The sequence below is a fragment of the Taeniopygia guttata genome, chromosome 1 (assembly GCF_048771995.1).
Source record: "Taeniopygia guttata chromosome 1, bTaeGut7.mat, whole genome shotgun sequence".
Lineage (NCBI taxonomy): Eukaryota > Metazoa > Chordata > Aves > Passeriformes > Estrildidae > Taeniopygia > Taeniopygia guttata.
Genome location: NC_133024.1, coordinates 112385654 through 112413123, shown reverse-complemented (window position 1 = coordinate 112413123; position 27470 = coordinate 112385654). Strand labels below are relative to the sequence as shown.

The window sequence follows — 27470 nt, the reverse complement described above, 5'->3', positions numbered from 1 at the left end:
GACAAAAAGAGCAACAGAACCAGCCAAGTCAGAAAACCTACACAGAGCTGCCAAACACTCCAGGTATTTTCAGACACCTATCTTAGGATCATGCTCTAGAAAAGCTGTTTGTGAGGCCAGGAAGAATAAAGTCCTTTTGGAAAAGGATCTTAGGGAACGCAGCATTCCTTCCTTCAAAGCAGCTCTAGACTTTTCTGTTCAAGGCTGATGCATTAAAATACTGAAATATCCTTTAGGTCTCACAGGAGAAAGGAGCCCAGGAAGTTGGCTCCAGGCTTTTGTTCATAATTGGAAACCTGATTTGGAACTGGCCAAGGAAAATCCAAAGCCCATCTGAACTTGCTCCTAAGGGACATCTGTGGTACACAACAAAACACATGGAATGGATGGAATATGGAAGGGAAGTTAACAGGCAAAAATTTCAGTCTGGGAGTTACTTCCACCTTCCCTCCAAGGAAAATCAAGAAGAGAAGACAAGTATTTGAGACAAGGAACCAAAACATGTAACACAGCCTTGGCAGTGTCACTGGATTGTCTATTAGCCATAAAATTTCCCTTATTTGTGTAAACAACAGGTTCAAAAGCCATGAGTGAAAAAGCAATTAAGTCCTCCAACAATGAAACTGTGACTATTAAATGTACTGTACAAGACATGGGAAGTATCTCTGGGCTTGATGGAAATAGGAATATTCAACATTCACTGTTTATTCTCCTTACAGTCCTCCCTTGCTGGGGGAAACCAAACCAAGCAAACTCCTGGAATTATCCTTTCAATGCTTAAAGGAGGTGACAAGAAGGCTGGAGAGGGACCTTCACAGGGCATGGAAAGAAGGAAAAGGGGGAATGGCCTTAAGCTGTAGGAGGGAAGTATTAGATTAGATACTAGTAAGGAATTATTGACTCTGAGGGTGGTGAGGCCCTGACACAAGTTGCACAAAGAAGTTGTGGCTACCTCATCCCTGAAGTGTCCAAGGCCAGGCTGGCTGGAGCTCTGAGTAACCTGGGATAGCAGAAGGTGTCCCTGCTCACGGCAAGGGGGTGGAACAAGACAATCTTTAAGGCCCCTTCCAACCCAAACCATGCTGTGATTCTATTCCAGACAGCTTGGACAGGGCATAATAAGGTCAATATCCTGAGTCTGAACACTGAAGTCTAGAGATATCTTTGTTTACCATTCCCCTCCTTTGTGTGAAGGCCTCTTTGTTGGTATGAAAAAGGGTGCACAATGTGAAAGACAAAGTGTGAGGATTTAAGGCATAAGGGCCTTGATATCAGCAATCAGAGGAGATTCAGCATCCCCAAATCAACTATCAGTGCAGACCAGTAATTAATGTTCACAGAAAACTGCATTGCTTGCTTGGTGGAAGGGACCCAGAATTACACAGTACAGGAAATGTGAAGAGGTCAACAACTGCTTTTACCATATTACTACTCTTTAACAAGTTGCCACAAGTTATTACATATCCACACTGCGCTACAGCAACAATTTAAAACCATTAAAAAGTGACAATACCAGAAGTAAAATAATTTAAGCGAACAATTTATACATTCTCACAGCAACGAGGCAGTTGTGTGACAGCAAGGGCACTCTAATAACATTGGAAATGAAATCTTTGTGTACTCACTTGACACTGTAACACTGGAAGTGACTGTCTGGATACTGAGGCTGATAAGGTTCCTGACCCAGCACTGTCCCAAACCACCAGGCATCGTCAATAATGGAGCGGAACCTGTCGGCTGCAGCAAACACAGACATTCTGCTGAGAGAAGGATTTCACTCTGTGGCTGCCACAGGCAATAGAAAAACTTTCGGTAACTGTTCTGCTTTCTCCCCATAATACAAGTTCTAGACTCACTGGCATGTAAGTCTGTTATTAAGCTTTAAAATAAAAAAGGGAACAGAAGAGTCTGGATATGTGTTTTGGTAACTGTATTTACATCCTCTGCAGTCCCTCCAAGGTTCAATTTTCTGACTCTTGCCTACGAGAGAACCCTCTACAAACAGCACATGCAGCAATTAGCCAAGGACACATTTGTGATTTCAAAACTGTTCAGTCCAACACTCAGCAAACACTTACAGGCCTGCCAGTTCCTCTGCCGGGCTTCGTCGTAGAACTGACGTAAGATAAGGAAGTCGATCACATCTGGCATGTCGTGGTATCTGGATAAAAAAAATCATCACTCACGTGTGCCTCAGGGCTTTAGGAAGAAGAGAAACATATTCTTAAACACCTTTAAGGAAACTAAAACTGCACATACCTGATGGAAAATGATTTGTCTGTGTGTTTCCCAGTGGCGTGATCTATAAAGGCAAGTTTGAGGCAACACAACGTGGGAGGACCAACTTCGTATCTAATTCCAACAATTTTTACCAATTCCTGATCCTACAGGTAACAATAAACAGCTTCAGCAAGTTTTGTCTTAGGGACCATGCACAGAACTGTTGGTTTAACATTAATTAACCAACTGTACCCACATGCAAAATACTGAAATGAGATTTGAGATTTCAATGGAAGGCAGTCTCTCAGCCTTAGGATTTTAACACAGGTCTGTCATTTGGCTTCCCACAGAAATTTCTGAAGAGAATCTGATAATTGCACATGCTATCCCCATAGGGAAACATTAGTAAACTCACAAATCCATGTTCTGCAAACAGAATAATAAAACTCTTCAGTCACAGACTCAGTTAGAAACCCACAGAACCTTCAGTGCAGACCTACCCTAAGCACCACTTTTCTCCAAGGCTCTTTGTGTGGATTCAGTTCATAAATGTTATTTCTTCTCACTGCTTCAATGTAAGCTTCATGCCCTTGTCGGAAATATATCACCTAAAAAACACCCCAACAAGCCCAAACAGTGAATGTTTTCCTGTATTTAGCAATTACAATAATCACAAGCACTGGAAGGTTCCTACCTCATCCCCCATCTGAGGGACAAACGGGGACCTTCGGAGAGCTGTGTCTGTGATCCACACTGGAGGGTGCCAGTCATAGGACAGCTCCACGTTCAGTGGCTGTGCTGCAGCATCAGTCTTCACAAAAAACAGATATAATGGACATGAATTCTAAACAAATCATTCCATTTTGGTTTGGCAGACAACACCTTATCTTATAAAGGACTAACCCACAGCATTTCCAAACAGTATCAGCAGAATTCCTCCAAGGCTTTGCTTGAGCTGTAACTGTTTTTGTGATTCTAATACTAAACATTCCTTTCCTATCTGGGGATTTCAGTGAGCACATCATTATCATGTAGCCCTTAGCAGAAGGTTTTATAATTTAGATGACAGTCCCAGTACCCAATTAAAAATTATTCAACTGATTCTACTTAGAAGGAAGTGAAAGGATAGCAAGAAAAACGGACCAAACAAATCAAAATTATCTCAGGCTCAAAAAAGAGAATTTGTTTGCTCCTTTATGTGAGAAAACAACTAATAGTAGTTATTGCAACTTAAGGTAATTATTTAAATTAACTTAAAATTCAGTAGCTTAAAACAGAAGAATGATTTTAACTTACAAAAAAAATTAAATATTCAACCTAAGTATAAATTGCTACCAGCAATGCAGTGACTGTGTCCCCTATGCATTAAAAAAGGTAAAAAATTAGACAGTTAAGTTACAGAGTCACAGAATGGTTTGGATTGGAAGAGACCTCAAAGATCATCTTGTTCCATGCCCCGCCACAAGCGTGGACACCTTCCACTATCCAGGCTCCTCCAAGCCCTGTCTAAGCTGCCTTTGGACATTTCCAGGGACAGGGCAGCCACAGTTTCTGTGCACAACATGTCCCAATGCCTCGCCATCCTCAGAGTCAAGAATTCCTCCCTAATCTAATCTAACCCTGCTCTCCTTCAGTTTAAAGCCTTCCCCCTTGTTCCATCCCTTGGGAAAAGACTGATGTTCTGTAGTGATATTTATTGAACACATTTCCCCTTTAAAACCATCAACCTCGAGAACCCTTTTCATTTGGAAAATGAAAGCCCCCTCACTTGGAATGCAGATTCTTCCCTACCAATCAGCAGATCCCTCACACTGGGAATGATCCCAAATCAATCCCATATTCTCTGTGTGTGCTGACAAAAAGATCCTTGCCTGATGGCAGCAACAATTATTTTAGTAGTTTCTAATGAAGACCATAAGAGAGCAATTAAGATTGTGTAGAAAAAAAAAATGAAAATTGTACCTCCTCCTGCTTTTTTGGTTTGGGTTTTTTCCTCCTCTTCCTCCTTCTCCTCTTGGGAGGAGAGGATTTCTCAGCTGACACCTCGTCCTCGGAGGTGCTGCAGTAGCGCAGCGCTTTCCTGCGCGAGGTGCGCAGCGGCGGCTGCAGGTTGATCCCGGCGTCCGCGATCCAGTCGGAATATCTGCTCGAGGAGTCACTGCCCACACCGGCCAGGAAACACAAACACAGCTCTCACTGCTTCAGAACACTCAACTCCACCAGAAAAACACCACACAGCAAGTGCTGCTGAAAACAACTTTGTCCTCTTGTAACCATTATTCACTCAAGGCTTAACATGAGTTTTTGTGAGAACCCAGGATTTCAAAGCACATCTCTTTAAACAAATAGTCTGGTGAATTCAAAAATCAATAATTTCATTCAAGAAATTTGTGCAGTGGAATTCTGGACTTATTAGGAGCCCTCACAAAAGAACAAACTGCTGCTTAAATTCTTTACACTTAATCAAATCTCAGCTACACATTCACTCTGAGTGGATCTCTGAGTACCATCATTCGCCGAGTACTTTTTTGCTCTAGTATTAAAGAATTCTAAAAGAGTATCTAATATACCCACAAGGAAGTGATTAAAAACTTATCTATAACAGTTTTACATAAAAACAGAAATTTTATAAAAATTCAGATTTTTCAAAATTTTTTTTAAGAGCAAGGAAAAATATTTCCTAAATGAAACTGGGAAAAATATTTCCTAAATGAACCTGGGAAAAAAATTTCCCAAATTAAATCTTTCATCCCTTCAAAACCAGACCAAAACATACTATAGAACTATTCCAAACTTACATCTCTTTGCCATCTGACAAAGGAACTTGGGAGTTACATTAAAATATGTAAATGTTTTGGTGAAGTGGAACAGTAAATAACAGCACACTATGTCAGTGGAGTATATTGATTATACTTATATGATTATTTACATTATTATTATTATTGTTATCATATGATCACATCTGAAGCACAACAGAGCTTTCATACAACTCTTAATTTGTCAAAATTCAAGTAAAACTCATTATGGGATGTTTTTCTTCACTTTACCTAGAACTATTGCTGTTGCTTTTCTTGTCACTTCTCCACTCTTCCTCTTCATCAGATGAACCAGAGCCCTCACTTTCTTCAGCTTCCTAAATTTAAAAATATAAAAAAGCCAAACCCATGTTTTAAGGGGTTTAAACTTAAAAACATATGGTCCATATTATCAAATTTTAAAAAGTTTGGTAAAAAGTTGTTAAAATGGAAATAAAAGCAATTAGGCCATGTAAAGTATATAATAAAATCTGACCAGGAATAATTTACATTACAAAAGGAACAGATCAAGAAAAACAAGCACATTTCTCTCCCAACACAACAAGGGGATGTTCTGTCACTGCTATGATTTTTTTTCATTAGTTATGCAAGTTGAGGGGTTTTTCTTTGCCCCTCTCCTTTTAATAGCAAATGATTGACCAAGTACTAGAGTACTCATGCATGTATTTAAATGCAACACTAAACAGTAGAGAGACACCAAAATACATTATGACTTTGCTAATTTCCTGATTGTTGCTCATCAACTATTTGCATTGATAAAATGTTTTAAATGTCTTTTTCATAACTGAGTCCGTACAATGCATGGCTCATGTGTGAAGCTGTATTTTGTCAAGGAAAAACATTAAAAATAGGAGAAAATCCCATGAGATTTCAATTGTAGCTTCAAATGCTTGAATTAGTCCAACTGACTGTCATTTTCAGAGTAACAAAGCTGTGAGTCTTCTCACTAAAACCTGCTCATACACTGTGTAGATGATACAATACAACATCAAAGTTCAGTTTAAGTGATTTATTGTTTTTAACCACACTGGAATGATTTATTAAGAGGTAAGGAAAGGAGAGTCCATTTCCAAGGAATCCCAGTCCTCATCTTACTTGCAGATTTCCTAATCTCTTGAGCACGCTCCCTTTTGTTCACTGTTCTTAACAAAGCGACTGCTCCAACAAGTCTGAGTTTCTCTGCTCCTTCCACTTCTCCTTTTCCCAGTTTAAAACTATTTCCTTGTGGCAAGGCAAGACAAGGGCAGCCCTATCACCCATTTACAGTCTGATAATACATCACACACAAACAAAAAGCTCCTGCTACCCACAAAGTCTTGTGTCACTCCAGGCCAGAGGAACAGACCCTGTGAAGAATCACATTAGCAAGAACCTTCAAAATTTCCATAGAAAAACATTAAAACACATCTAAGCTCCAAATGTCACCTGAAGCCAACCAATTATCCATCAGATTTTTGACATGGGATGTGGATTTGCTTTAGAAGATTCTCAGCAAAACCAGCTGAGCCGTTTATAAATTGACAGGAAATACTGTCCTTATTAAAGCAACACAACGGGTTTGACAAGTGCCAACAACGATGATGCTTACAGAAATACTTTCCCTGGAAAAAGAAGGGTGGGGTTTTTTTGTTTGCTTGCTTAACAGAAAAGGCATATCTACATGAAATTTCAAGTTGAAAATCCAAACTCAGAGGAGAACTCACCTGCTCTATCAAGCCAAAGCAGTTGTCCCTCTCCTCCTCAGAAGACTCCAGCTGCTCAATGTTATTCCGTGTTCTGTAGTTGGAATATTTCCGTCTGTGTAGTCGACGCTTCGATTGGATTAATGAAGACTCAGAATCACTCTAATTTATAAAGGGAAAAACAAGGAGTTAAATAAAAATATTTATCTGGCAAATTTTTATGAGGGGGATAGGGTGGCTAAAAGCACTGCTGAATGCAAAAACTGAAACTGCACGATTAAGTTAAAACTCCCTTTCCCAATAAATAATTTACATGTAAGCCCAAAGTTTAAACTGTTCTAAATTTAAGATTTATTAGTGGTTCTAAGAAATTGTTCTTTATAAACTGCTGTGACAGCTCCATTCACATCACCTGATAAATGTATTTACAGAATCAAGACATTAACTGCCTACCATGTTCCATCACAGAATCAGAGAATGCTTTGGGTTGGAAGGGACCTCAAAGACCACCTTGTTTCAACCCCCAGCTCCCCTCAGTAAAGGGGATCATGCAATAGAATTCTTGTGTCAAATTATTTTGTACTCTAAGACAAAGCAAATCAGGAAAAAAGCTTGTAAAAACAGCACAATAACCGATGTTTCCTTCTTGCCAATCTCTCCCACCAAACAGGTGATGAAGAAAGCACCTGAAAGGAGGGAAGTCTGAAGAAGTTCACCCACACACAAAACGTTGCTGTCTAAAGTGAAATGACAAGGAACAGCAACATAACCTGTGAGTCCTCAATACAGGACCTTGAATGCTCTCAGTGCTTTGGCAGGACTTGCAATAGCTGTGTAACTGCAGTCAAACCAGAACAGCCTGAAAGACATCCCGCCTTCAAAAATTACTCCCAAATACCTTACATAGAAGCAGGCAAGACTGAAAGCAAAAAGAATTCCAGGTATCCATAAAAATAAATCAAGCTTTGTTCTGCAGTAATTAGGAGCTGAATCATCAGGGTCCTTGGAAGATCATACCAAAAACCTCTGCTTTCATTTTCTAAACCACCACTTGTCTTTAGGCACAGAATGCCCACTTTTCCAGAAGCTACCACGTACCTTTTCCAGTGACTCAAATGACTTTTTATTCTCTGTTGCATAAAGATGTCTCTCTTCTTCCCCTTTTGCAATCCGATACTCTTCCTGCTTCCTACAAGAAAGCCACGAAAATCTAGTTCCACACCTGTTTTGACAATGCTGGTCTCTTTAAGGGATCTCTCTCACACCCAATTCCATTCCATTTTTAATTTTAGATCTTTTTGTTGCCCAATGAACTCTAACCCATCCTATCATTTCCAGGTAAGAGTAAAAAATATGGATGCTAAGAAAGTCTTCCTTCCAAACATCAAAATACAATCTATGTTTTCAACCTCGTTTTTAATTCACATTTTTCCATTTGCAATCACTCTACCTCCCAACACTGGGAATGCTGCTTAAAACCCTCAGAGACGTGGTAGCACCTATGGTTGTGGCTTTAAACAGAGATGTTTAGCTACTAATTCTCCTTTTCACAGATCAATACTGGTAGTATTTTTGAAAGCAACTGGTTTAGCATTTCAAGGGGTTATAACTCATCACCTCCAGAAGTTTTACAGAGAGTACAATCTCACCCAATGCTTCCATGGAAATGAATTCAATCTGTACCTTGTATTTTGAAGAAAGCAAGAATCTAGGGGACCTAGCTAACCTGGAGATGACTTAAAATATTGAAATAGGGGAGAATCATTCACCTGGACAACTCCCCTTTCTTCTCATTGAATGGACCTTACAAACAAGTTTTTAGCACATCTGCCCACAATGCTGAACTATTCCAACAGCAACCATTCTACATTTGGTGTAACAGCATTTAATTTAGATCAACCAAGCTGCTGTGCTATCCCTAGTGCTGCCTTAAGTTGTAGCTTTTATATTTTTCAGATTGTGTACCGCATTAAGTGCATAACTCTGAACTCCATGCAGAATGCTACCTATTTCCCTTCACATTTTCGTCAGACTAAACAATCCTTCTGGGCCTGGAAACCAAGGTCACACCACCTGCTTCAGGCCCTGAGAAGTGTAACAAAAGTGAACTGGGGGAAGAAGCAAACCAGGGGGATATGGCTTCATTACCTGAGGCTGTAATTGGACAATTAACCTCTGATATATAAAAAAGTTTTTATCTGCCCAAAAAACTCGTGATCATCGTCCATAGTGGACATAGCCTCTGCCAGGCTCTTGCACTGCCCAAGAGCAGTTGGGGGTGAAACAAAAGTATAAACAAAAGTGAATTGGGGAGAGAAGCAAACCAGGAGGTATGACTTCATTACCAGAAGATGTAATTGGACAATTAACCTCTGATATGCACACAGACCAAACATTTATCTGCCCAAAAAACTCATGACCATCACCCATAGTGGACAGACGTAGCCTCTGCTCTAGGCAGCCCCTCCAGCAGCTGCAGACAGACCTGAGCAAGCTGGGGGGGATCTCTGGCACCACCACCCTGCGCCTCCAGGCCTGCAGGTCCCTCTCGGTGGCCATCTGGCTGCGCGGGGCGTTCTGGTGCATCTGCCGCACGCCCTCCACCTGCCCGCTGCGCCGCAGCCCGATGTTGGGCGGGGACTGGATGTCCAAGCTCGGCCTTCTGAAAGCTGAAACACACAAATCAAAATGGTTTTGCAGTGCTGCAGGGAACTGGAAGATTCTTGCTAAAAGATTAAAACAAACAAACAAACAAAAAAAAGGCTGTGTTTTTATCTCTAAGAATGTGACTTGGAGCCTTCAGTGATGCCTTAAGTTTTAGATTTTCTATTTTTCAGATTCTGTGCTGCTTTAGTGTGTACTTCTGAGCTTCACATTATTACTCTCTGCACAGAGTAGGGAGACAAAACAATTCCTGCTCCAGCTGGGCACCAAGGACAAATGATCCAAATCTCAGCCCAGGAGCACAAACACCGTGGGCTGGAGAGAGAAAAACAAGCAGGATGGGACTGCCTGGGCTAAAGCTGGAATGGGACAATGAACTCCAAGGTGCCAATGGAGCAGAACTGATCCCAGGGAGAGCCCCCGGGAGCGCTCGTGCATTTTGGGGCCATTTTGGTTCATTTGGGTGCAGCCCTGGCTGGGCTCTGGTGCTGCCCAAGGTGGATCCATGGAGGAGATCCTTTTCATAAATCTCTGCTTTATTCTGTAGCTCTGCCCAGCCTCTGCTCCAGCTCAGCCTTCCCAAAGCATCAGTTCTGGAGGATTATGCGTCTTGTAGAAAACACAGAGAGATTATACAAAGGACTTTTAAAATGGTTATTTCTGCTACTGTTTTCACAGAATCAGAATCACAGAGTAATTTAGGCTGCAAAAGACCTCCAAGATCAAAAGACCTCCAAGCATTTGACCAGTGACCTTGTCAACCAGACCAGAGCACTGTGTGCCACATTCCAGTTGTTTCCTAAACACTTCCCAGTGGAAGGAATTGTGATGTGACAGAAGGGTAATTCTGAACTATTTCAGACAGCTCTGAGGCCACTGAGGCTCTAAAAAGCACTTTTCATAGAGCTGAGTGCATGTAATTAAACATGTAATTATGTAAGAAAATAAATATTTTTTCATCTACATTATATAACTACAGAATTAAAACTACAAAGACACAGCTTCAGAAAGGGTCTTGTTTAAATCTGTAAAGGGACAGGGAAAATCAATTTGAATAATGGCACAATACTTTGCAAAAAATAAGGAATGCAAAAATAACTTATATTGGGAAACATTTGCAAAAAAATCTATTGTATATATTTTGCATGTTATTAATGATCTTCTCCTTTTAAAGTGAAAGGCTTTGTGATTTAATCACAGGAGCAGCAGTGTTTTAATGACTAAAAATAACCAAATATCACAATGTTAAAGCACTCTCAGTCTCCAAAATTACACTGAAGTTAAAACCTGTTTCAGTACTTCATACAGCACATGAAAGATGGAGACAGAACAATTACTGAAGAATTTATCAGCAGTCCTAACCTCTCCTGGGTGTTCCCTCCCCGTTTTGGGGGCCACTTGGAGCAGATTCTTGATCAGCTCCAGTTCTCTGATCCTGTTCCAGCTGCAGCTGTCTGATCATCCCATCCAGAATGCTGGGCTCCAAGCCTGGCTCATCCTGGTCAACCGTCTGCTGGCCAATCACCTGCTCAACAACTTCTCCATCACCTTGCAAGTGTCAAACAGATCAAATGAAAGAGTTATTCCAATTATTTATTCCAAGTAAGACATTTATGGAATGTACAATCAAATGGATTGTGAACATCACTGCTGACAGAAAAGAACTGCAACATCCATTTGAAAAACTGATTTTTTTTTTCTGCTTGCTTAAATTGTATTCACTGTAGGACCTTCCATCATTTTTAGTAAACATAAGTACAAAATATATTAAAAAAAAGTATTTTTAAGTTGCTGATGTCCCCTTGGGAACCAGTGAGTAACCTACTTCTGAATGTCGAACTTTAGTGATATTCTTACTTGTTGCTACATATCCAAGCTGAGGAATCAAATGTTCATCTGCACAGTTCTCTCTTCCCGGGACCAATCTTTGATATTTTGTTGGATGGGGGTTTCCATCCACATCCACTAAGAAGGGAGGGGGCATGAGGTGAGGGGCCTGCTGAGTCTGCTCATCCAGCACGTAGTTGTTGGAGTCTCGGATCAGCGGCCGATAGTCAGTGTGGAAGAACATCTGATCAGGAATCTAAAAGGAAATTTTAGTTTTGTGTTAGGAACTTGGAAGAAAGAATGTGCTAAAGAACAAAGACCAAGCACTAAAGTCCCTAAAATGTACTTAAAGGTAAAGGAAAGGCAAGTTTCCAACAGGAAAGATTTATGTGTAACTTCAGTTAACCTGGATGGGTTTTGCAGTACTGCAACTTCCAACAGTGCTTTTGCAGAAACAGAGTTCTTTCAGAAAACAGAAAGCTAAAGTAACTTGATGCAAAAGCACTGGTTTACACTTAAAAATATTTGTCTCTCATTCTGCATTTTCCCCCTACAATTATCAGAATCACAGAATGTTCAGAGTTGGAAGGGACCCACAAGGGTTACCAAGTCCAGCTTGTGAGTGAGTGGCCCTGAAGTTTCCTTGCAAGGAAATCTTTGGCTAAAGCTCAACATCAGCTCAAGTAAAGTTTTCTTAATCATGATTTCTTTCTTAATCTATATGCACTTGAAGTTTTTTTTTTCCTACAACTGAAAGTCCATAAGGCTGAAGGGAAATGGTTATATAACTATTAGACCACAGTCAGAATGTTTGCTTCCAGCAGTGATAGCAAAGATGAAGGAAACAAGTTCCAATTTCAGCTGAGAATGTAGAGCAAGGAGAAAATAATTCTTTAAAATGACACACATGGAACTAGCAATGCAACCTGAAAAAAAATGAGGGGAAGTGAAAAAAAGAAGAAATGTGTATTTATCAAAAAAAATAAAAAAAAGGAAGCAGACTGATAAATTCAAAATTTTAGGATAGGATAAATCGTTGGATCAGTAATTTACTTTTGCTTAATTTAATCAACTACAGTGAATTTAGGCTTGAGTGAGGAAAGGCCTAAAGAACTGCAAGATAAAGCAGCAGAAATTACAAACAGAAGCATTTTTGAGGTTGAACAATTGAGGTGAATTAGCTGTCTCCAAGCTCCAAGGTGAAAATGTATTCCAGGAACATTCTTGGGAGCTACTCCCATGGGAATGTTAAGACGTTTTTTTTCTGCTGTGCCAGGATCATATAAGCAAGACAATTTACAGACATCAAGGAATCCATTGTATTTAGATCTTCTAACCACACAAATTATTTTTAACATATGAACTTTTGAATTAATTAATGCAATAATGCAATTTCAGTTAGAAACTCCATACAGAGATATGATAAAAAGCTGAACTTACATTTTCATAAGGTCTGCTACAGCCAAAGCCAAATATCAGCAGATGTCCATGAGAATCTGTGCATGCAAAATGCTGCCCATCTGGTGAAAATTTACAGTCAAAAACAGCTCCGTGTCCCTGGCCTTCAATCTGGATTGAAGGAAAAAAATTTCAAGACTTCACCAGTTTTTTCAGAGCAAACCATGAGCATCCAAAATTACTCTATCAAAACCCATAATTTCCCTAAATACCTCCATTAAAGCACAAATAATTTTGTTACTTCATGTATTTCTTTTACACTTGAATTTAAGTCCCAAGCTGCACTAAAAGGTATAAAAAGTTACTGTTCAGTGCCCAAAATAAACAAATAAACATGCTTTTCTGAGGCTTCTCAGCTGTCAGCATACTGCTTGAAATAAACAGAAGCTAATATAGATTGCTTTTGTTAAACAACTTTCTAGACAAACCAAAAGAATTTAAGAACTTAAAAATAAAAAAAAAGCTCTTTGCTGCTGACTGACCAGGGAAAAAGGATGAAAAATTTATATGTACATTAGATCAGAACCTAAGTCTCACAGAAAATAACCTAATTTAAAGTATTAACAATTAGCTGTCAAATGGAGCCCTCAAGCACTGTGGCAATCAATATTAAGAAAATCATTTGTAAGCCTGTGGAAAATACAAGTATCTGTCCACTATTATCTTCAAACAATGACACAAAACAGAGCTTTTTAGACGGCACCTCCCCTCAGCTGAGGAAAACAATTAATATGAATGAAGTGCTCAATGATCTTCAGTAAAAAGGAGTGCAAAATCCACAGTAATCAGCAAATTCTACAGTAAAAAAACTCTAAAGAAATAAAATTAATTAACAAATTTTGCTGGTTAAGATTTTTCTGTTTGGTTCTGTTTTTCCCCTAAGATGCAAGGGTGTGAGTGTTGGTGGCATTCCTTCAGCTGGTAGTGAACACGCTGCTGCGTGCTGAGAACAAATGGTGTTTAAAGAAGCTCTCACCATGTTAAAATAATGCTTTGTTTTGGTGCCTTTGGTGATGTCCCAGATGAAGATGTTGCCATCGTGGCCTGCAGACAGCATTATCCTGCAATCAAAGGGGTGGGTCTCCAAGACAAACACTTCATCTGCATGGCCCTGCAATTGAAAATTGCACATCACAGGGGAACCAGGGAAATCCACAGCAGCAGGACAGTCACAACAGAGCCCAAAGCCTGCGCTGTCCTCTCTGGAAAATTAAACCCCAAGTAGCTACAAAGACTTGAACATTCCAAAGGTAAAATATTCAATGGATATATTACTGCACAAGAATTTTATTTATTCTACATTGGTTTGTTCTTCTATTTACAGGGAAAGTCCACAGCTGGAGGAACCAGCAAATTTTGGTTAGAAGAATTCCAAGGAACACCACCCTTGCTGTACCATCCACACAAAGTTTTCAAGACTAATCAGCTCTAATTATAAATTCAGCATGCATATGCCACTGCAATTTCAGTAAAATCTTCCAAAAGCAAGGAAAATTCCATACCACCAAGTCATGGAGCAACTGCCCTGTACTGGAATTCCAAACTTTGAGCAGGTGATTATTCACAGCTGTAACAACATAGTTGTCATTTTGGTTCCAAGCTATCATGGTTACTTTAGGCTTCATGAATTTGTCTTCTTCTGCACAAGTGTCACTATTTGAAAAAAGTCAAACAGGTCAGAGATGTATTTGATATTTTAATTAACTTTTGATATTTTAATTAATACTTCCATATCAAAATACAGTAATCTCTTTTCCTGTGTTAATAATCAGACAACAGAAAGGAAGCGAAGAATTAAATTTGGGTTCAAAGTTTTGTTCACAAAATTCTTCATTTAAAGCAAATCTGGATTTTTACATTTTAAAGGACTTGATAATCTCTTTCCCATTTGACATGCAAGGCAAAAAGGCTTCCCTTTTTCATGGAATCTTGGCTCCTCTACAATTAGAGTTCTAACATAAATCCTGCAAAATTTTGGACTTTTTACAGTCAGCTTTTCCAACTGATTCCCAAGCCAATCTCTACATTAGCTAAGCATTTTTTAATGAGCCTCAACGGAAATACAGTAAAGATAACATTCTTTTTTAACCTCAATCTATTTCCTTATTCTCTCCCCAAAATAAATTTATAGGATGCTCTAACACTGACCCTCAGTCTTTTTCCAGACAAGCCAAAGAGTAAGTTTTCCTTGAAAGACCTTCACATGGAATTATCTTTATTCCACTTCAAGCAGGGGCCTAAAGAACTCAACTATACAGCCACAGTCAAATCTCAAATATTATTAACTCCTCCTTTCTAAAATCAAGTTTCTTTCATGGTCTTTTTCATCACAGGAAAAGCCTGAAATCACCCTCCAATCAAATAGCGTACCCAAGGTTTGGCTTTTTATTTAATCACCTGCAAATTATTTAATCAAAATCTCATTTAATCACCTACAAATTACTTCTGTTCTGTGTCTGTGGAAGCTTACTGAGCTTCTGTACTCCTGTATGTCACTCCCCCTTCACATTTACCCAACACCATGTAATATCCTGATTTTTATCTCTGATAACGTTATTCAGACTGGCTGCCACCAGCATTTCACTAATTCACTTTTTTAAAAGCATAAAATGGGAACAGTCAGCAAGATCAGTCCTTGAGGAAAGCCACCTATTCCATGTCATAACCTCGCCTGCAAATAGGTCACCACCTACTTTATTTTTACTAATCTAAAAATATTTCTCCCGTGACACACCAGGTGTCAGACTAAAACCCAGATAAAGAAGGTAGATTCTTTCTGTTCACTTTTTTTTCCTGAAAAGAGGCAGTAAAATTAACTTGGTACAGAGCACATCTGAGAGCTTTCTCAACACTTAGGAATTTATGAAAGCACAGACTCAAACTCAGCAATTATTGCATCACCAGAACACTCAATTCACCCCCTCCCAAGACCACAGAACTTGACCAGAATGCTGCTCTCACTCACATTTGAGTAATTGAGTTTTTCAATCTTTCTGAATTTACACAAAGGAAACCATGAAATGAGCACTCCACCTACCCCAGCAGTCGATCAGACATATCCAACAAAATGTTCCTCCACTCTGCTTGCTCGAAACGCCAGATCCGAGCTGTTCCATCTCTGCTGCCACTTATGAACCTGAACAAGTAGTAAAAATTCATTTATTTATCTTCCCAAACATTTGCTTTAAAGTATCTGTAGAGTTAGACACCACCACAACATAGATTTTGCAGTGGAAGACTGACAGAAGTGAAATATTCAATTTGTGTTCAAGAGAATTCTTTCCATTAGCTTTCTTTCCAGAAAAGCAGGAAAGAGTTTTTCTGAACTGGAAAACTGAATAAAGTTGTCAAAATATGAAGAAAAGAGAAGGAAGTTCCAAAGTTTAATTCAATTCACAAATTCATCCTCAAGTCCTCCTCAGTACAGGATTTCAATGTATTTTAAGTAATTGCAAAGTTTCAGATAATGAAGTAGAGGCAAGAACAAATCAGATGAAAAGGTTCTAATTTATTTTTGACCACTTTCACTGCATTTCTCCTATTTCCTATAAATTACTCAGTGAAATTGAAAGGAAATTATGGGGAAAAGGAGATTCATGAAGCTACAAACCAATTGGGTACATTAAAAAGTGGTAAAATTCCTCCAGGTAAATAAAACCTCAGCCAGGCAAAAAGTATCACCTAACACAGATCAACAGAAAGCTGCAACAGCTGAAGCTTAATTATGCTCCTGCATCAGTCCAAAATTTCCCTTCTGAGGTCTAAATAAGTAGATTTTTATTTACTGGGAACATCCAGGAATGGATGATTCTTAATTCAAAAATTCTGTATTTTTTGGCCATATTTCAGCATTTTTCGACATACCTGTCCCCACCATTAGAAAACTGAATGCTGTCAACTTTATCCTGTAAGAAAAAAGTAGAGTTTGTTCATGTTTTCTTTTTTAAACAGGAAATACATTATTTGATAATTCTGAGTTTAGTAAAATCTGAAATAATGAAAAAATAAAATGCTGTGTAATTCTAAGAGTTTCAACTGCATGACAAAACAAGTCCAAACACTTCCAGAACTCACTAACCATTAATGTATCTAAAATGTATCTTTTAAAAACAGCCTGAATTTAAAAACAGGAAGAATTAACAAATTAAATAACCTGGTTGACAACTGAATAATATTTAAATATATTTCCAATACCGTAAGTCAACTACAATAGTGAGGAACCTTTTGTTCCTACTCCTACTTACTCTTTCCTTAAAAAAATAAACAATTATTCATTTTTAGCACAATAAAAACTGCAGGAAAAGTAGATACAACACTTTGTCTTAGAGCAGAAAAGTCTTCTCTACATAAAAAAACCAAGTACTGATCAAGCCTTATCAATGCAACAAAAATAGTCAGATTTTGTAGTAGAGGAAACATTAATGCAAAGTAAATTAATTAAGAGCCTTGCTAAAAAGCCACTCATAAAATCATCTGGTGACTTCAGTGCTGCTTCAAATGAACTAATTAACTAATTACTTACAGCATGACTTTCCAATTCCGCTATTTTCTCAGGTGTTTCAGAGCCAAAAAAATACATCCTGATGACGTGGTCAGTGCTGCCAGTTGCTAAAAACATCCCACCTGTAAAAATCAAGCAATAATTAACCTGCTGTGGAAGAAATTAAAACAGGTCACCACCATTTCTCAGAGGCCTGGTTTAAATAAACTCCACACCTATTTGGAGAATGGCACATTTCTTATGCTCTTCCACTGACACACATATGTGGAAGGAAATCCCTTTCTTGCCCCAGAAAGTGTTCTCAGCCATAGTAAAAATAAATTGGTGTTAGAAAGATTTTAAAATATATCTTTAGGGCAGTAGTGGAACTTTTAACATTAAACTGCACAGAGAAGCCTTCACTGGTGGGGAATATGGCTCTGGATAATCAGAATTATGTAGATGACTCTCACTGTAGTCTGTGCCTCATTTGTGCCAGTGAACTGCATCAAAATTAGGCTGAAATGTGAGTAAACCAGTCAAGTGAAGTACCCCAGTGTAAGCACACCAGTATTTAGCTGAGGTGGCAGAAATTCCAAGAGCTGCCTCTAAGTGCTGTCAAAAAAAAACCAAAAACCTAAACAAGCAAAATGTCAAAAACACCCTCTCAACACAAGCCAGGGTTTTATCCTGACAATGTGACGAGCTACACTTTGATTTTTATTTGCTTTTTAGTTCTGAAATTCACATGAACCGAGTGAAAGGAAACAAGGCAGGAGTGAAGCAGTTAAAGATCCATTTCTGGATCCTTAAGAGGAAAATCTTTATGAGCACCCCTGGCACTGGGTCAGGAGCTCCTGCTGGCAGGACCCACTTCCACTGCTGGTGACTGTGGGATGTCAGAGAAGCCATTTTGCCCACCCTTGACATTGTACAAGGGGATTAAACAAAAATAAAACCTCCACTAAAGATGGATAGAAGCAAACAGACATTATGTGGCATTTACCTCTGTGAAATCACCAATGTCTTTAACTGTTAACAGTCTTTAACTGTTAGCTAAGGGAAGCCCCAGCATTTAATTATGTCACAGCTAACAGTGCACATCTGTGCAATTATTTACTCACAACTGCAGGTTTTGTGCATTTTAAAGCTGTCACGATCAAGTGTTACAAGAGAGGAAAGAAGAAATCACACGGTTGAACTCCACCTGACTTACCTACGCTGAAGGAAGAACAAAGCATCTGAACCCCTGGCCTGGGCTTCTCTGTGAACTTCACTGGCTTGGTGCTTAAAAAGAAAATATGTTAGAAATAGGCCACACCCCCCTAACTTGGCTTTCAGCAACATTTCAAAGCATAAAGGGATGTTTCTTTAAACAGGGATCATTTTATATCAAATACCATGCATGATGCAGCACAACACGAGATCATGCTAGAGCTCTTTTTGGTAGTAATTAATTTTTTGAGTACAAAGAAAGAGTAATCACATATTGAGCATTTCAAACTATCCTGAACATACATATCCTGCATGCAAGTTCTGTAAGAAACATCCTAAGACTACAGAACTGTTGGAAGGCCAACACTACCAAGTTTTATTATATTTTCCAACATATTTACATTTCCAGCCAGTCCTGCTGCCCTACATTGAACTTTTAGTGAATAAAGAAATTCATCTATTTCCCAACTAATCTCCCAAGTAAATGGAAGAACATTAATTTGTAAAGGATCTAGTTAGTGATGGTGCTTTAAAATAACTACTGAATACATGATTTGCACAGTATTTTTATAACCACAAAAACCCAGTGGAGTGAAAACCACCTGACTTTTTTTACTCAAGCCCAGAATGGCATAAAGGTTAACCAGCAAACCATTCACATACTTGAATTTCATGGAATCTGTGTCCCACTGCCAGAAGCAAACAGTTCCATCTGCCCCAGTGGAGACCATGTATCGCAAGGAGCCTTTCACCATGGGACTGAACTGCAGGGAGGAAAGCAAAATCACACATAGGAACAGAGATTTAAGAATTGCTCATGATGTTAACTTCAAAAAGTTAATGTAAAAGCTTGATTTATTTTGGATTTTCCACCTCAAACTGCTGGAGCAGTTGTTGGTAACTCATTTTTAGTGTTTACAAGGTAATACCTCCCCTACTTTAAGGTAAGTTTGTGGTCTGTGTTTCAATTACTGCATTTAAAAAACCCAATTCCGTCAGTGGTTCCGGTTTGATGTTTTCACTGACCACAATCATTCACTGAAAATCCTGTCAATGAATAAAATAATGAGCACAGCAGACCGAAAAAAGGGAAGTTTGAATAGACAGGTGTAGTTCAAAAATAATTAAGCAGAGCACAAGATATGAAATAGCTTGAATGTGTAATTTATGCAAATTATCATATGTAATTTTATAGGAATTGTATGGGAATTCCTCAGAAATAATTCTTTAAGACAAGGATTTATTGCTATGCACAGAGCTACCCTTCTGAAAATTTTACAGACACAGATTGTTTAAACTGTTCATCAATTACTAACATTGGAAAGTCATATAAATTGTACATAGTGCAATTATGGCATTATTAAGAAAGCCTAAATTAAAGAATCTGCACACTGCAATAAAAGAAGCACCACAAGTATTTAGACACTAAAAACCAGCTAAACTAAAAAATGTAGTGAATGTCACAGAAAGTGCAGGTATGAAGACTACTCTCCGAGGCAGCATTTTTGAGAAAAATTCAAAATTATTTGTTTGTACTAAGCTCCACAAGCCACTTTTCACCCCTCAAGACAAGCTGTTGGTCTCACTGGAAGACATCCCAAACCTGGATAATGAGCTACTAATTTGTGTGTTAATTAAGGCATTAAAGGCCAAAACCAGACTGAATTCATAGGACCACCAAGAGCACATCATGTATCAAACCACCTCTAAATTTAAATATGCATGTTACACCTTTGTCCTTCTGAAATAACTCCTATTTTTGAGATTAAAACAAATACCCACAGCCCAAAAGTTGTAGGAATAATATACTGGATCAGAACACATTCACACAGAATAGCAAATTAGGAATCCAGTAAGAGACAACAGGACAGGATATTCCCAGAAACTCCCTTTTGTTCCAGCAACTCAAGTATTATATGCAGTGATCTTTAAGGGAAAAAGAATTCCTGTCATTATCTTCAGTTAAATACTTAGGAATTCCAGAGAGACAAGGAATTTACCTGTTTTTAAGCAGGTTTATCCTGTGATTTGACTTAGTTTTGCCATAAATATTTACACATTCAGATGTCACTACTCCCATAGGCAGGCATAGAGAAATAATTTCAGTTTTTAATATGCAGAAACACTTCAAAAGCCCCATACCTGCAATGAGGTAATGGACCCTGTGTGCCCATGGAGGACAGCAACTGGTGCACAAGTCCTCAGGCACCACACTCGGATCATCTTGTCACAGCTCCCAGCTGCAATCATGGTGTTCTCATAGTTCACAGCCATGTCAGAGATCTCTGCTGAGTGTCCTCGTAAGGTGGCAAACAATCTGCCATTGTGAGTGGACCAGATCTTCACCAGACAGTCATCTGAGCCCTGAAGAGAAATATTCATTAAGGACAACTTCTGACATGCTTCTGACCTTTAATTACAGCAATTTTTTCCACTTAAGACGGCGAGGGAGCTACACTTTACCAGCATTGATATTCATCTCCAGTTTTAGCACAACACCCATTTCCAAGCACCATCTAAAAGTATATTCAGAGCTGGATGTATTTTCATCAACTTACAGTAAATATTCTGTGTCCAGTCCTGTCAAATGCAACACAATACACAGAAGAGAGATGGCCAAGGATCCTCCTGTGCATCTTGACATGCTGGTACATACTTCCTGGGAATGAAGTGCTGAACTTGGCATATCCAGTTAATTGCTTTGCTCGATGCACCTCCACTGGAACACAGAGGAATCACATCATGTTTCAAACATGTCTGTTCTAAAACCTGGGTTTATTCAATTGCCATTAATATTAAAAAGCAACTAGAAATTACTTTCAGATTTCATAAAGTGAGGTTTTGTGGTACCTGCAATCTTTATTGTGTGTAAAGACAGTATTTTAAAAGTGTTCAGCAGCAGCGAGGAAAGGTGAGAGGAGCTTACCAAGATTTGGTGGGGTCCCATAGTTCACAGGCATTTCTGGGGGTCTGCCTCGATGCAGAGCAGCAAATGCAGAGCCCTTCCAAACAGTGTTCCTGCAATCTGCAGAAACAGTTGAAGTTCATCATAAATACTTTCTAAAAATGTCAAGAGAGCTGCAGCTCCAAAACACAGCAAAGACCCATCTAGTCTGGTCTCAAACACAGGACTGAACCCACCAAAAACCAGGCATCAACTGCCTCAAAACTTCTCACAAACAATGAAGAATTAAAGAGAAAAATGCATTTAATAGTAACAGAAGGAGAAAAAACCAACACAACCAACCAGCAAACTTTGAAATTAGTCCTAAATGATGGTCCCCTGCAGTTCACATGACACAAAACTAAAACTCCAACTGATCTTGTTAACATTTTCCTGAATATTTATACAGGAATGTGATGAGTAGTTAATAATATGAAGTTATTTCATGAGATCTTCAGTAACTAAAGGGGATTTACAAGAAAGCTAGAGAGGAATTTTTAACAAAGTCTGGGAGTGAAAGGACAAGGGGGAATTGTCTCAAGCTGAAGGATGACAGGTTTAGATGGGATGTTGGGAAAAAAATTTTTCCCTGTGAGAGTGGGCAGAGAGTGCCCAGAGCAGCTGTGGCTGCCCCTGGATCCCTGGCAGTGCCCAAGGCCAGGTTGGACACTGGGGCTGGAGCAGCCTGGGACAGTGGAAGGTGTCCCTGCCATGGCAGGGGTGGCACTGGATGGGCTTTAGGGACCCTTCCAACCCAAACCACTCTGGGATTCCAAGAGGTCACTTCCCAAGTGTCCTTTCTGCCTCTCTCACACTATTCCCCAAATCCTAATTCTGTGCACACAACAATGAATCGCTCCCATTTCAAACAAAGAACAGATCCTACCTTTTGCTGTCCGTAGCAAGGACTGTCTCCCTGCCCCAAGTAAGGAATTCACTCTGGAAATGCTGGGTGGGATCTCCTTATCCAGGATAGGGCCAATGCGTTTGCAAATTTGTAATAAATGATCTGGAGCCACATGTTTGTTGGCCAGCACCTGACAGAAATTCAAGGTTTAAAAATTAGGTTGGTACACCCAGAACAGATGGATCTGAAAGTATCAATATGTACAGATATATTTGATTTAAGTTCAACTTACAGAGAATAATGAATTCTGTTAAGCTCTGATCTAGTAAATTCAGTGGGTACTCTGCAAGCTAGGGAGAACTGTAGTAAAAATAACTGGAGTAAAGTTACTCCTGCAGATCAGTATTTTATTACTGGAAGTTTGCAGGAATCACCCCTGTGGCACCCACTTGTCAGACACCCTACACTGAGTGTCTTTGCCCAATTCACCCTATGATTTGTACTAAAAATAAGAAATAAAATACAAACCCTCAGAACTCAAGATCATGGAGAATGTGGTTGCAATCAAGCACAAGAATTTAAGCAGCTACTACCTGTACTTGCTCATTGAACTGCAAACCAGCAGGTTTGAGTACAATCTCTCTGGAAACAGTTCCCTTGAAGAACCAGTACCACATAACCTAAGTCTGCCCTACTTCCTTAAACCAGGATCAAACCATTCATCCCTACACTCAGGAATGATCCCACACTATCTGCATCAAGCAACCTAAAAAAAAAATACACCCCCACACACACTCAGATGTCTCAGACAAGAACAGATGTGCGCGGGTTTTGATTATTTTTCCCCCTACTCTTTCTCAGAGTTCAATCTAAAAAATCCTTATTCTTATCAAGGCAACCACAATAATGCAGAAGTTAAAGACACAAAGTAGGAGTTTAAGCAGCCTTGAGTAGAGCAAACCATCAGACTCAAAAGCTGAAGCTGCTGGGGAGGTCTGAAGCAGGTGGGATTGACAGTCCCACACTTCCTCCAGTGTGACCTGGCCATGAAGAACCCAGTCAGCCCCAGCAGCCACACTGCTCCTGCAGCAGCCAGAGAATTCCCAGCCAATCCATTCAGGAGAGGCTCAGGGCCACACCAGCTCAGGTATGTGGCCTCCTGCCCAGGTGGCTGAGAACACAGGCAGAACAAGCTCGTGCTGCTGATGCTGTTCCCTTGAACAGCTGAGCTTGGATGAGCAAAGTGTCCCAACAGGGCTGATCTGCTCATCACAACAGTGGGAATAAAAATAAAAATACCACACGCTGCCAGAAAGTTGCCCAAATACACAGTGAGCATTCAAAAGGTACAACTTAAGTCACAGCCTTGCACTTGTTTTTTTATAATAAAATCCAGGTATAAAGCTTGTGGGGCATAGGTTGTATTCCTGGCAGGGTGGGAGGTGATAACATCAGTAAAATAACTCCCATTACCCCACAGGCAAATCTGTCCAAGCAAATCAGCCCATCAGATGCTTAAGGTTGATTATGAGAAACATATCTGGTAGCCCAAAGACTACAAAATGCATTTTGACATCATTTCTTTATCAATTTTGACTCTTGAATTGGTATAGAGCAGTACCAGCCACAACATTCAGGACAGAAAGGCCAGTCTGCTTTCTGCCAAACACTAAAACCCTTTTTGTTTGCATGCAGTCAGCAATATGTATATTTTCTAATATATTTTCTAAATGCAACCCTTGCATACGAAACCTTGCAACTCCTTTCTTTTTGAAGTAGTTTTGCTGAGATTTTGGAAGGAACAGTTGTTTTAAAGATTTGCAATTCCATGCTGAGCAAAGTGGAATAGAAACAATTACAGCACATGACTGATTTGTCTGTGGTCTCTGCAAATTCAGAGTGAGACCAGTGGGACAAGAGGTTCCCAGAGCCCCTCAAAAAACCAGAAACTAAAACCCTGAGAATAATTTAGATATTCTGAAACACTACTTCTCTGTGCAGAGATTTCCTTTAAATTGTGCAGGAAAAAAGAGATAGAAGCTGCACATGTTAAAGAATTAGTTTGACAATTGTATATGCAGAATAATCACAGAAAAAAAGCAGCCCTGAAATCAGAAAAACACACACATGGGATCTCCCAACACCCTTCTTTTTGCCAGAAGAAATGGGGTAAGAAACCAACAATGAAGCAACAAAAAGAAACCCTCCCAATAATTCTTTCTAAGCTTAATGCTACTTTCATCTTGCCTAAATTCAAGTCAGAGCTTGAAAATATTCCTGTTTAGCAAGGCCAGGCTTCTTAGTGAGTTACAAAAACTGATCTAAAACCTTCCTTGCTCAACTGGCCACAAGAACAAAGAGAGGAAATGGAATCACACTTATCATTTCAAGCAATACTTAGATAATTAAGAAAGTGTTTTAAACAACATTTCATTCCTTCTCTATGCAAATATCATCCTGAGATCTTTAAGTGCTTCACAAGAGGGAGTTCATTGCAACCATCAGTCAATTAACCCGGAATGCCCGAACCTTAGGTGGGAAAAAGCAAGGATAAACAACTCTCTACAGGAAACACTATCAAACACAATAAAGCAGGATAAAAACCACACTGGGAAGGGCAGGCACCATCATGCCATCACCCACTGGCATTCAAACTCTTTGCCACTTAAGAAGCAGCAAAATTAAGCCCCAAAACACAGCTCTGCCTTCTGTAAAAACAAATCAGAACACACCACACCAGCCGTGGAAGGGCAGAAAGTACATTTTGTGGAGAGATCACCTCCCTCTTTGCAGCACTTTAGAAACAAAGCCATGACCAGCGAGGAGCCGGCGACATGAGCACATTCACAGTCACCACAAGTGCCAACCCTCGGTTTCTGAACAGTGATTTCATTTCCTAATATGTTGGAGGGGGCTGAAAGAAACCAACCAGAAAATAAATACCGACAAATCACAACGTGCCTCACAACCTGGTCCCTGAAACTCCAAAATGAAACCTCGCTGTAGATTGGCTCCTGCCTGCATGTAGGCAGCGGCATGTACCACTGCACAACGCCAAGCTCCACCTCTTCTATGTAAACAATATCCTCAATTTAAACCACCACTTGTGTTTTTGTTAGTCTGATGTAAAGAAATTAAAGGCTATTTCTAAAGTAACTCCAGTGTTCAGAGTCAGGATACTACAGGAAGGTGAAGATTTGGGCCTACTCTTAAAGGTAGAGGGTCTAACATCGATGTCATCACCGCAAATAAAAGGGGGTTTTTTAAAGAGAAAAGTCTCACCAATTCTTCATAACTTCTATAATGCTCATTTCCTTGCCAGTCCAACCTTTTGGGAAGCAACTAAATAAAGGAAAAACAAACAGAAAAACCGTGAGCGGTTAAAGGGGAAAGGAGGGACTACAGACCACATCCAAAACAATGTGTGTTGAGGGGATGGGGAAAAGTTGAGACAGCGGCAGAAACTTGAATGACTTGCAAAGGAAACTTTTGACTACAGCAAGATTTCATCAGAGCCCACACAGACCTGGTGCTGCTCCAGCTCCTGCACCAGCACCTGCAGAGGGAAGGGGAAAAACACAAGAGTCAGGGACAAGCCAGGATTCGGCTCCTCCAGAGCGGGGGGCGCGGCTGCTCCCACCTCCCCCCGACCCTCCGCGGGCAGCGCGGGGTGCCCGCGCCCCGCTGAGCCCCGCACTCACCTTCAGCGCTCTCCGGCAGGGCCCGGTGCTCAGGAACCGGGCGATGAGGAAGTAAAGCTCTGTAAGAGACACGGGGGATGAGCCGGGGGGCGGCCGTGACCCATCCTGAGGAGAGGGGTGGGGGGGGCAGGAAGATGGCGGCACCGGCGGCACCTCCGCACCCCGGCCCGCGGTGTTACCTGATTCAATGAGCGGCAGCGACGCGCCGGAGCTGGAAGAGGCCGCAGGCTCGGCCATGGCGGGCTGAGGGCGGCGGGCCCGGCTCGGCACGGCGCTGTCAGCGCCTCCCCTCCTCCCTCCCTCCCCTCACGGCCGCCCCCCCGCTCCCCTCAGCGCTCCCTCCCTCCCTCTCCCCCCTCAGCGCAGCCTCGGCGGCGCCGCCGCCATGGCCGCCGCACCACCCGCCACGGAGCCGCCGTCGCCACCTCCGCCGGGAGCGCCTGTGGGGGGGGCGGCGTAAAATAGTTCCCGCAGTACCGGGCGCTTTGGGCGCGCCGAGGGAACAGCGGTGCAGGCGTGTGGCCGCGGGGAATATACACGAAAGGCAGCGGGGCGGGTGGCGACGGGGGACGGCGGGGAAGGCGCCGGGTGAGGAGAAGGAGAGGAGGAGGCGCGGAAGGATCGCGCGAGGAAGGCGGCGGTGACGCGCCCGGGGGCGGCGCTGAGGGCGGCGAGGCGGCAGCGCTGAGGGCGGCGGGGCAGAGGCGGCGGCGGCGCTGCTCCATCGGCCCCGGGTACACCGGGGCTGCCGCCGCTGCCTCGGCCTTCCTAGCCCGGGACAGCTCTCCCGGGAGCCGCGGCCAGGCACAGAAACCGGGTCCAGGGGGCGATGTGGTGATGGAGTGGATGTGTGCCGCCAGGGCCTTTGCCTCGAGTGCTCTGGACCCGTCACTGCGGGGGGGTGCAGCTTATCCAGAGAAGGGAACGGAGCTGGGAAGGGGCTGGAGAATTCCTGAGGGAGCTGGGAAGGGGCTGAGCCTGGAGAAAAGGAGGCTCAGGGGGGACCTTGTGGCTCTGCACAGCTCCTGCCAGGAGGGGACAGCCGGGGGGTCGGGCTCTGCTCCAGGGAACAGGGACAGGAGGAAAGGGAACGGCCTCAGGCTGGGCCAGGGCAGGCTCAGGGTGGACATCGGGAGAATTTTTTCGCTGAAAGGTGATTAAACATTAGAATGCACTGCCCGGGGAGGTGTTGAAGTCGCCTTTCATGGAGGAGTTCAAGGAACAACGGGATGTGCTCTGGTTGTTAACAAGGTGTTGATCAGTCAAAGGTTGGACTGATGACCTCAGCGGTGTTTCCCAAGCTAAACGATTTTGTGATATTGTGATTCAAAGTGCACTGTCCTGCGTGGTGCCCGGGGTGTGCCGTGTCTGCAGAGATTTGGAAGCATCAATGCTGTTGGAGCTTAGGGATGGCCCAGCCTCCTGCTGTGACAGCAGAGCTCCACATGCTGGGGGGCTGGGGATGCTGGGGGGCACCTGAGCTGCCCCAAACACCAGCCTCGGGAGGGGTATTTCCCACACCATTCCAGCAGCACTGCTTCCCTGGCACCACTAAGCCAAAAAAATGGAGCTCTGTCCCCATGCTTGTGCCATCTTGAGCCTGGCTCCTGGAGACA

The 27470-nt window shown here is 41.3% G+C and overlaps 1 protein-coding gene across 1 annotated transcript in view; it reads right to left on the bottom strand.

Moving 5' to 3' along the window:
* Positions 1-26186, bottom strand: part of BRWD1 (bromodomain and WD repeat domain containing 1) — a 41260-nt gene extending 15074 nt beyond the window's left edge. The window contains exons 1-28 of the mRNA XM_030284074.4: positions 26034-26186; positions 25855-25913; positions 25680-25709; positions 25436-25495; positions 22193-22343; positions 21289-21387; positions 20921-21081; positions 20505-20726; positions 19026-19126; positions 18364-18434; positions 17190-17290; positions 16532-16572; positions 15705-15803; positions 14170-14320; positions 13644-13778; positions 12650-12778; positions 11240-11465; positions 10745-10930; positions 9204-9387; positions 7817-7907; positions 6740-6880; positions 5268-5353; positions 4183-4378; positions 2915-3031; positions 2721-2828; positions 2260-2384; positions 2079-2161; positions 1626-1737 (exon numbers count right to left, since the gene is read on the bottom strand). Of these exons, the coding sequence (XP_030139934.4) occupies positions 1626-1737; positions 2079-2161; positions 2260-2384; positions 2721-2828; positions 2915-3031; positions 4183-4378; positions 5268-5353; positions 6740-6880; positions 7817-7907; positions 9204-9387; positions 10745-10930; positions 11240-11465; positions 12650-12778; positions 13644-13778; positions 14170-14320; positions 15705-15803; positions 16532-16572; positions 17190-17290; positions 18364-18434; positions 19026-19126; positions 20505-20726; positions 20921-21081; positions 21289-21387; positions 22193-22343; positions 25436-25495; positions 25680-25709; positions 25855-25913; positions 26034-26091 (3323 nt within the window). The 5' untranslated portion in view covers positions 26092-26186. The remainder of the gene's footprint in view (positions 1-1625; positions 1738-2078; positions 2162-2259; positions 2385-2720; positions 2829-2914; positions 3032-4182; positions 4379-5267; positions 5354-6739; positions 6881-7816; positions 7908-9203; positions 9388-10744; positions 10931-11239; positions 11466-12649; positions 12779-13643; positions 13779-14169; positions 14321-15704; positions 15804-16531; positions 16573-17189; positions 17291-18363; positions 18435-19025; positions 19127-20504; positions 20727-20920; positions 21082-21288; positions 21388-22192; positions 22344-25435; positions 25496-25679; positions 25710-25854; positions 25914-26033) is intronic.
* Between the last annotated feature and the right edge of the window lie 1284 nt (positions 26187-27470).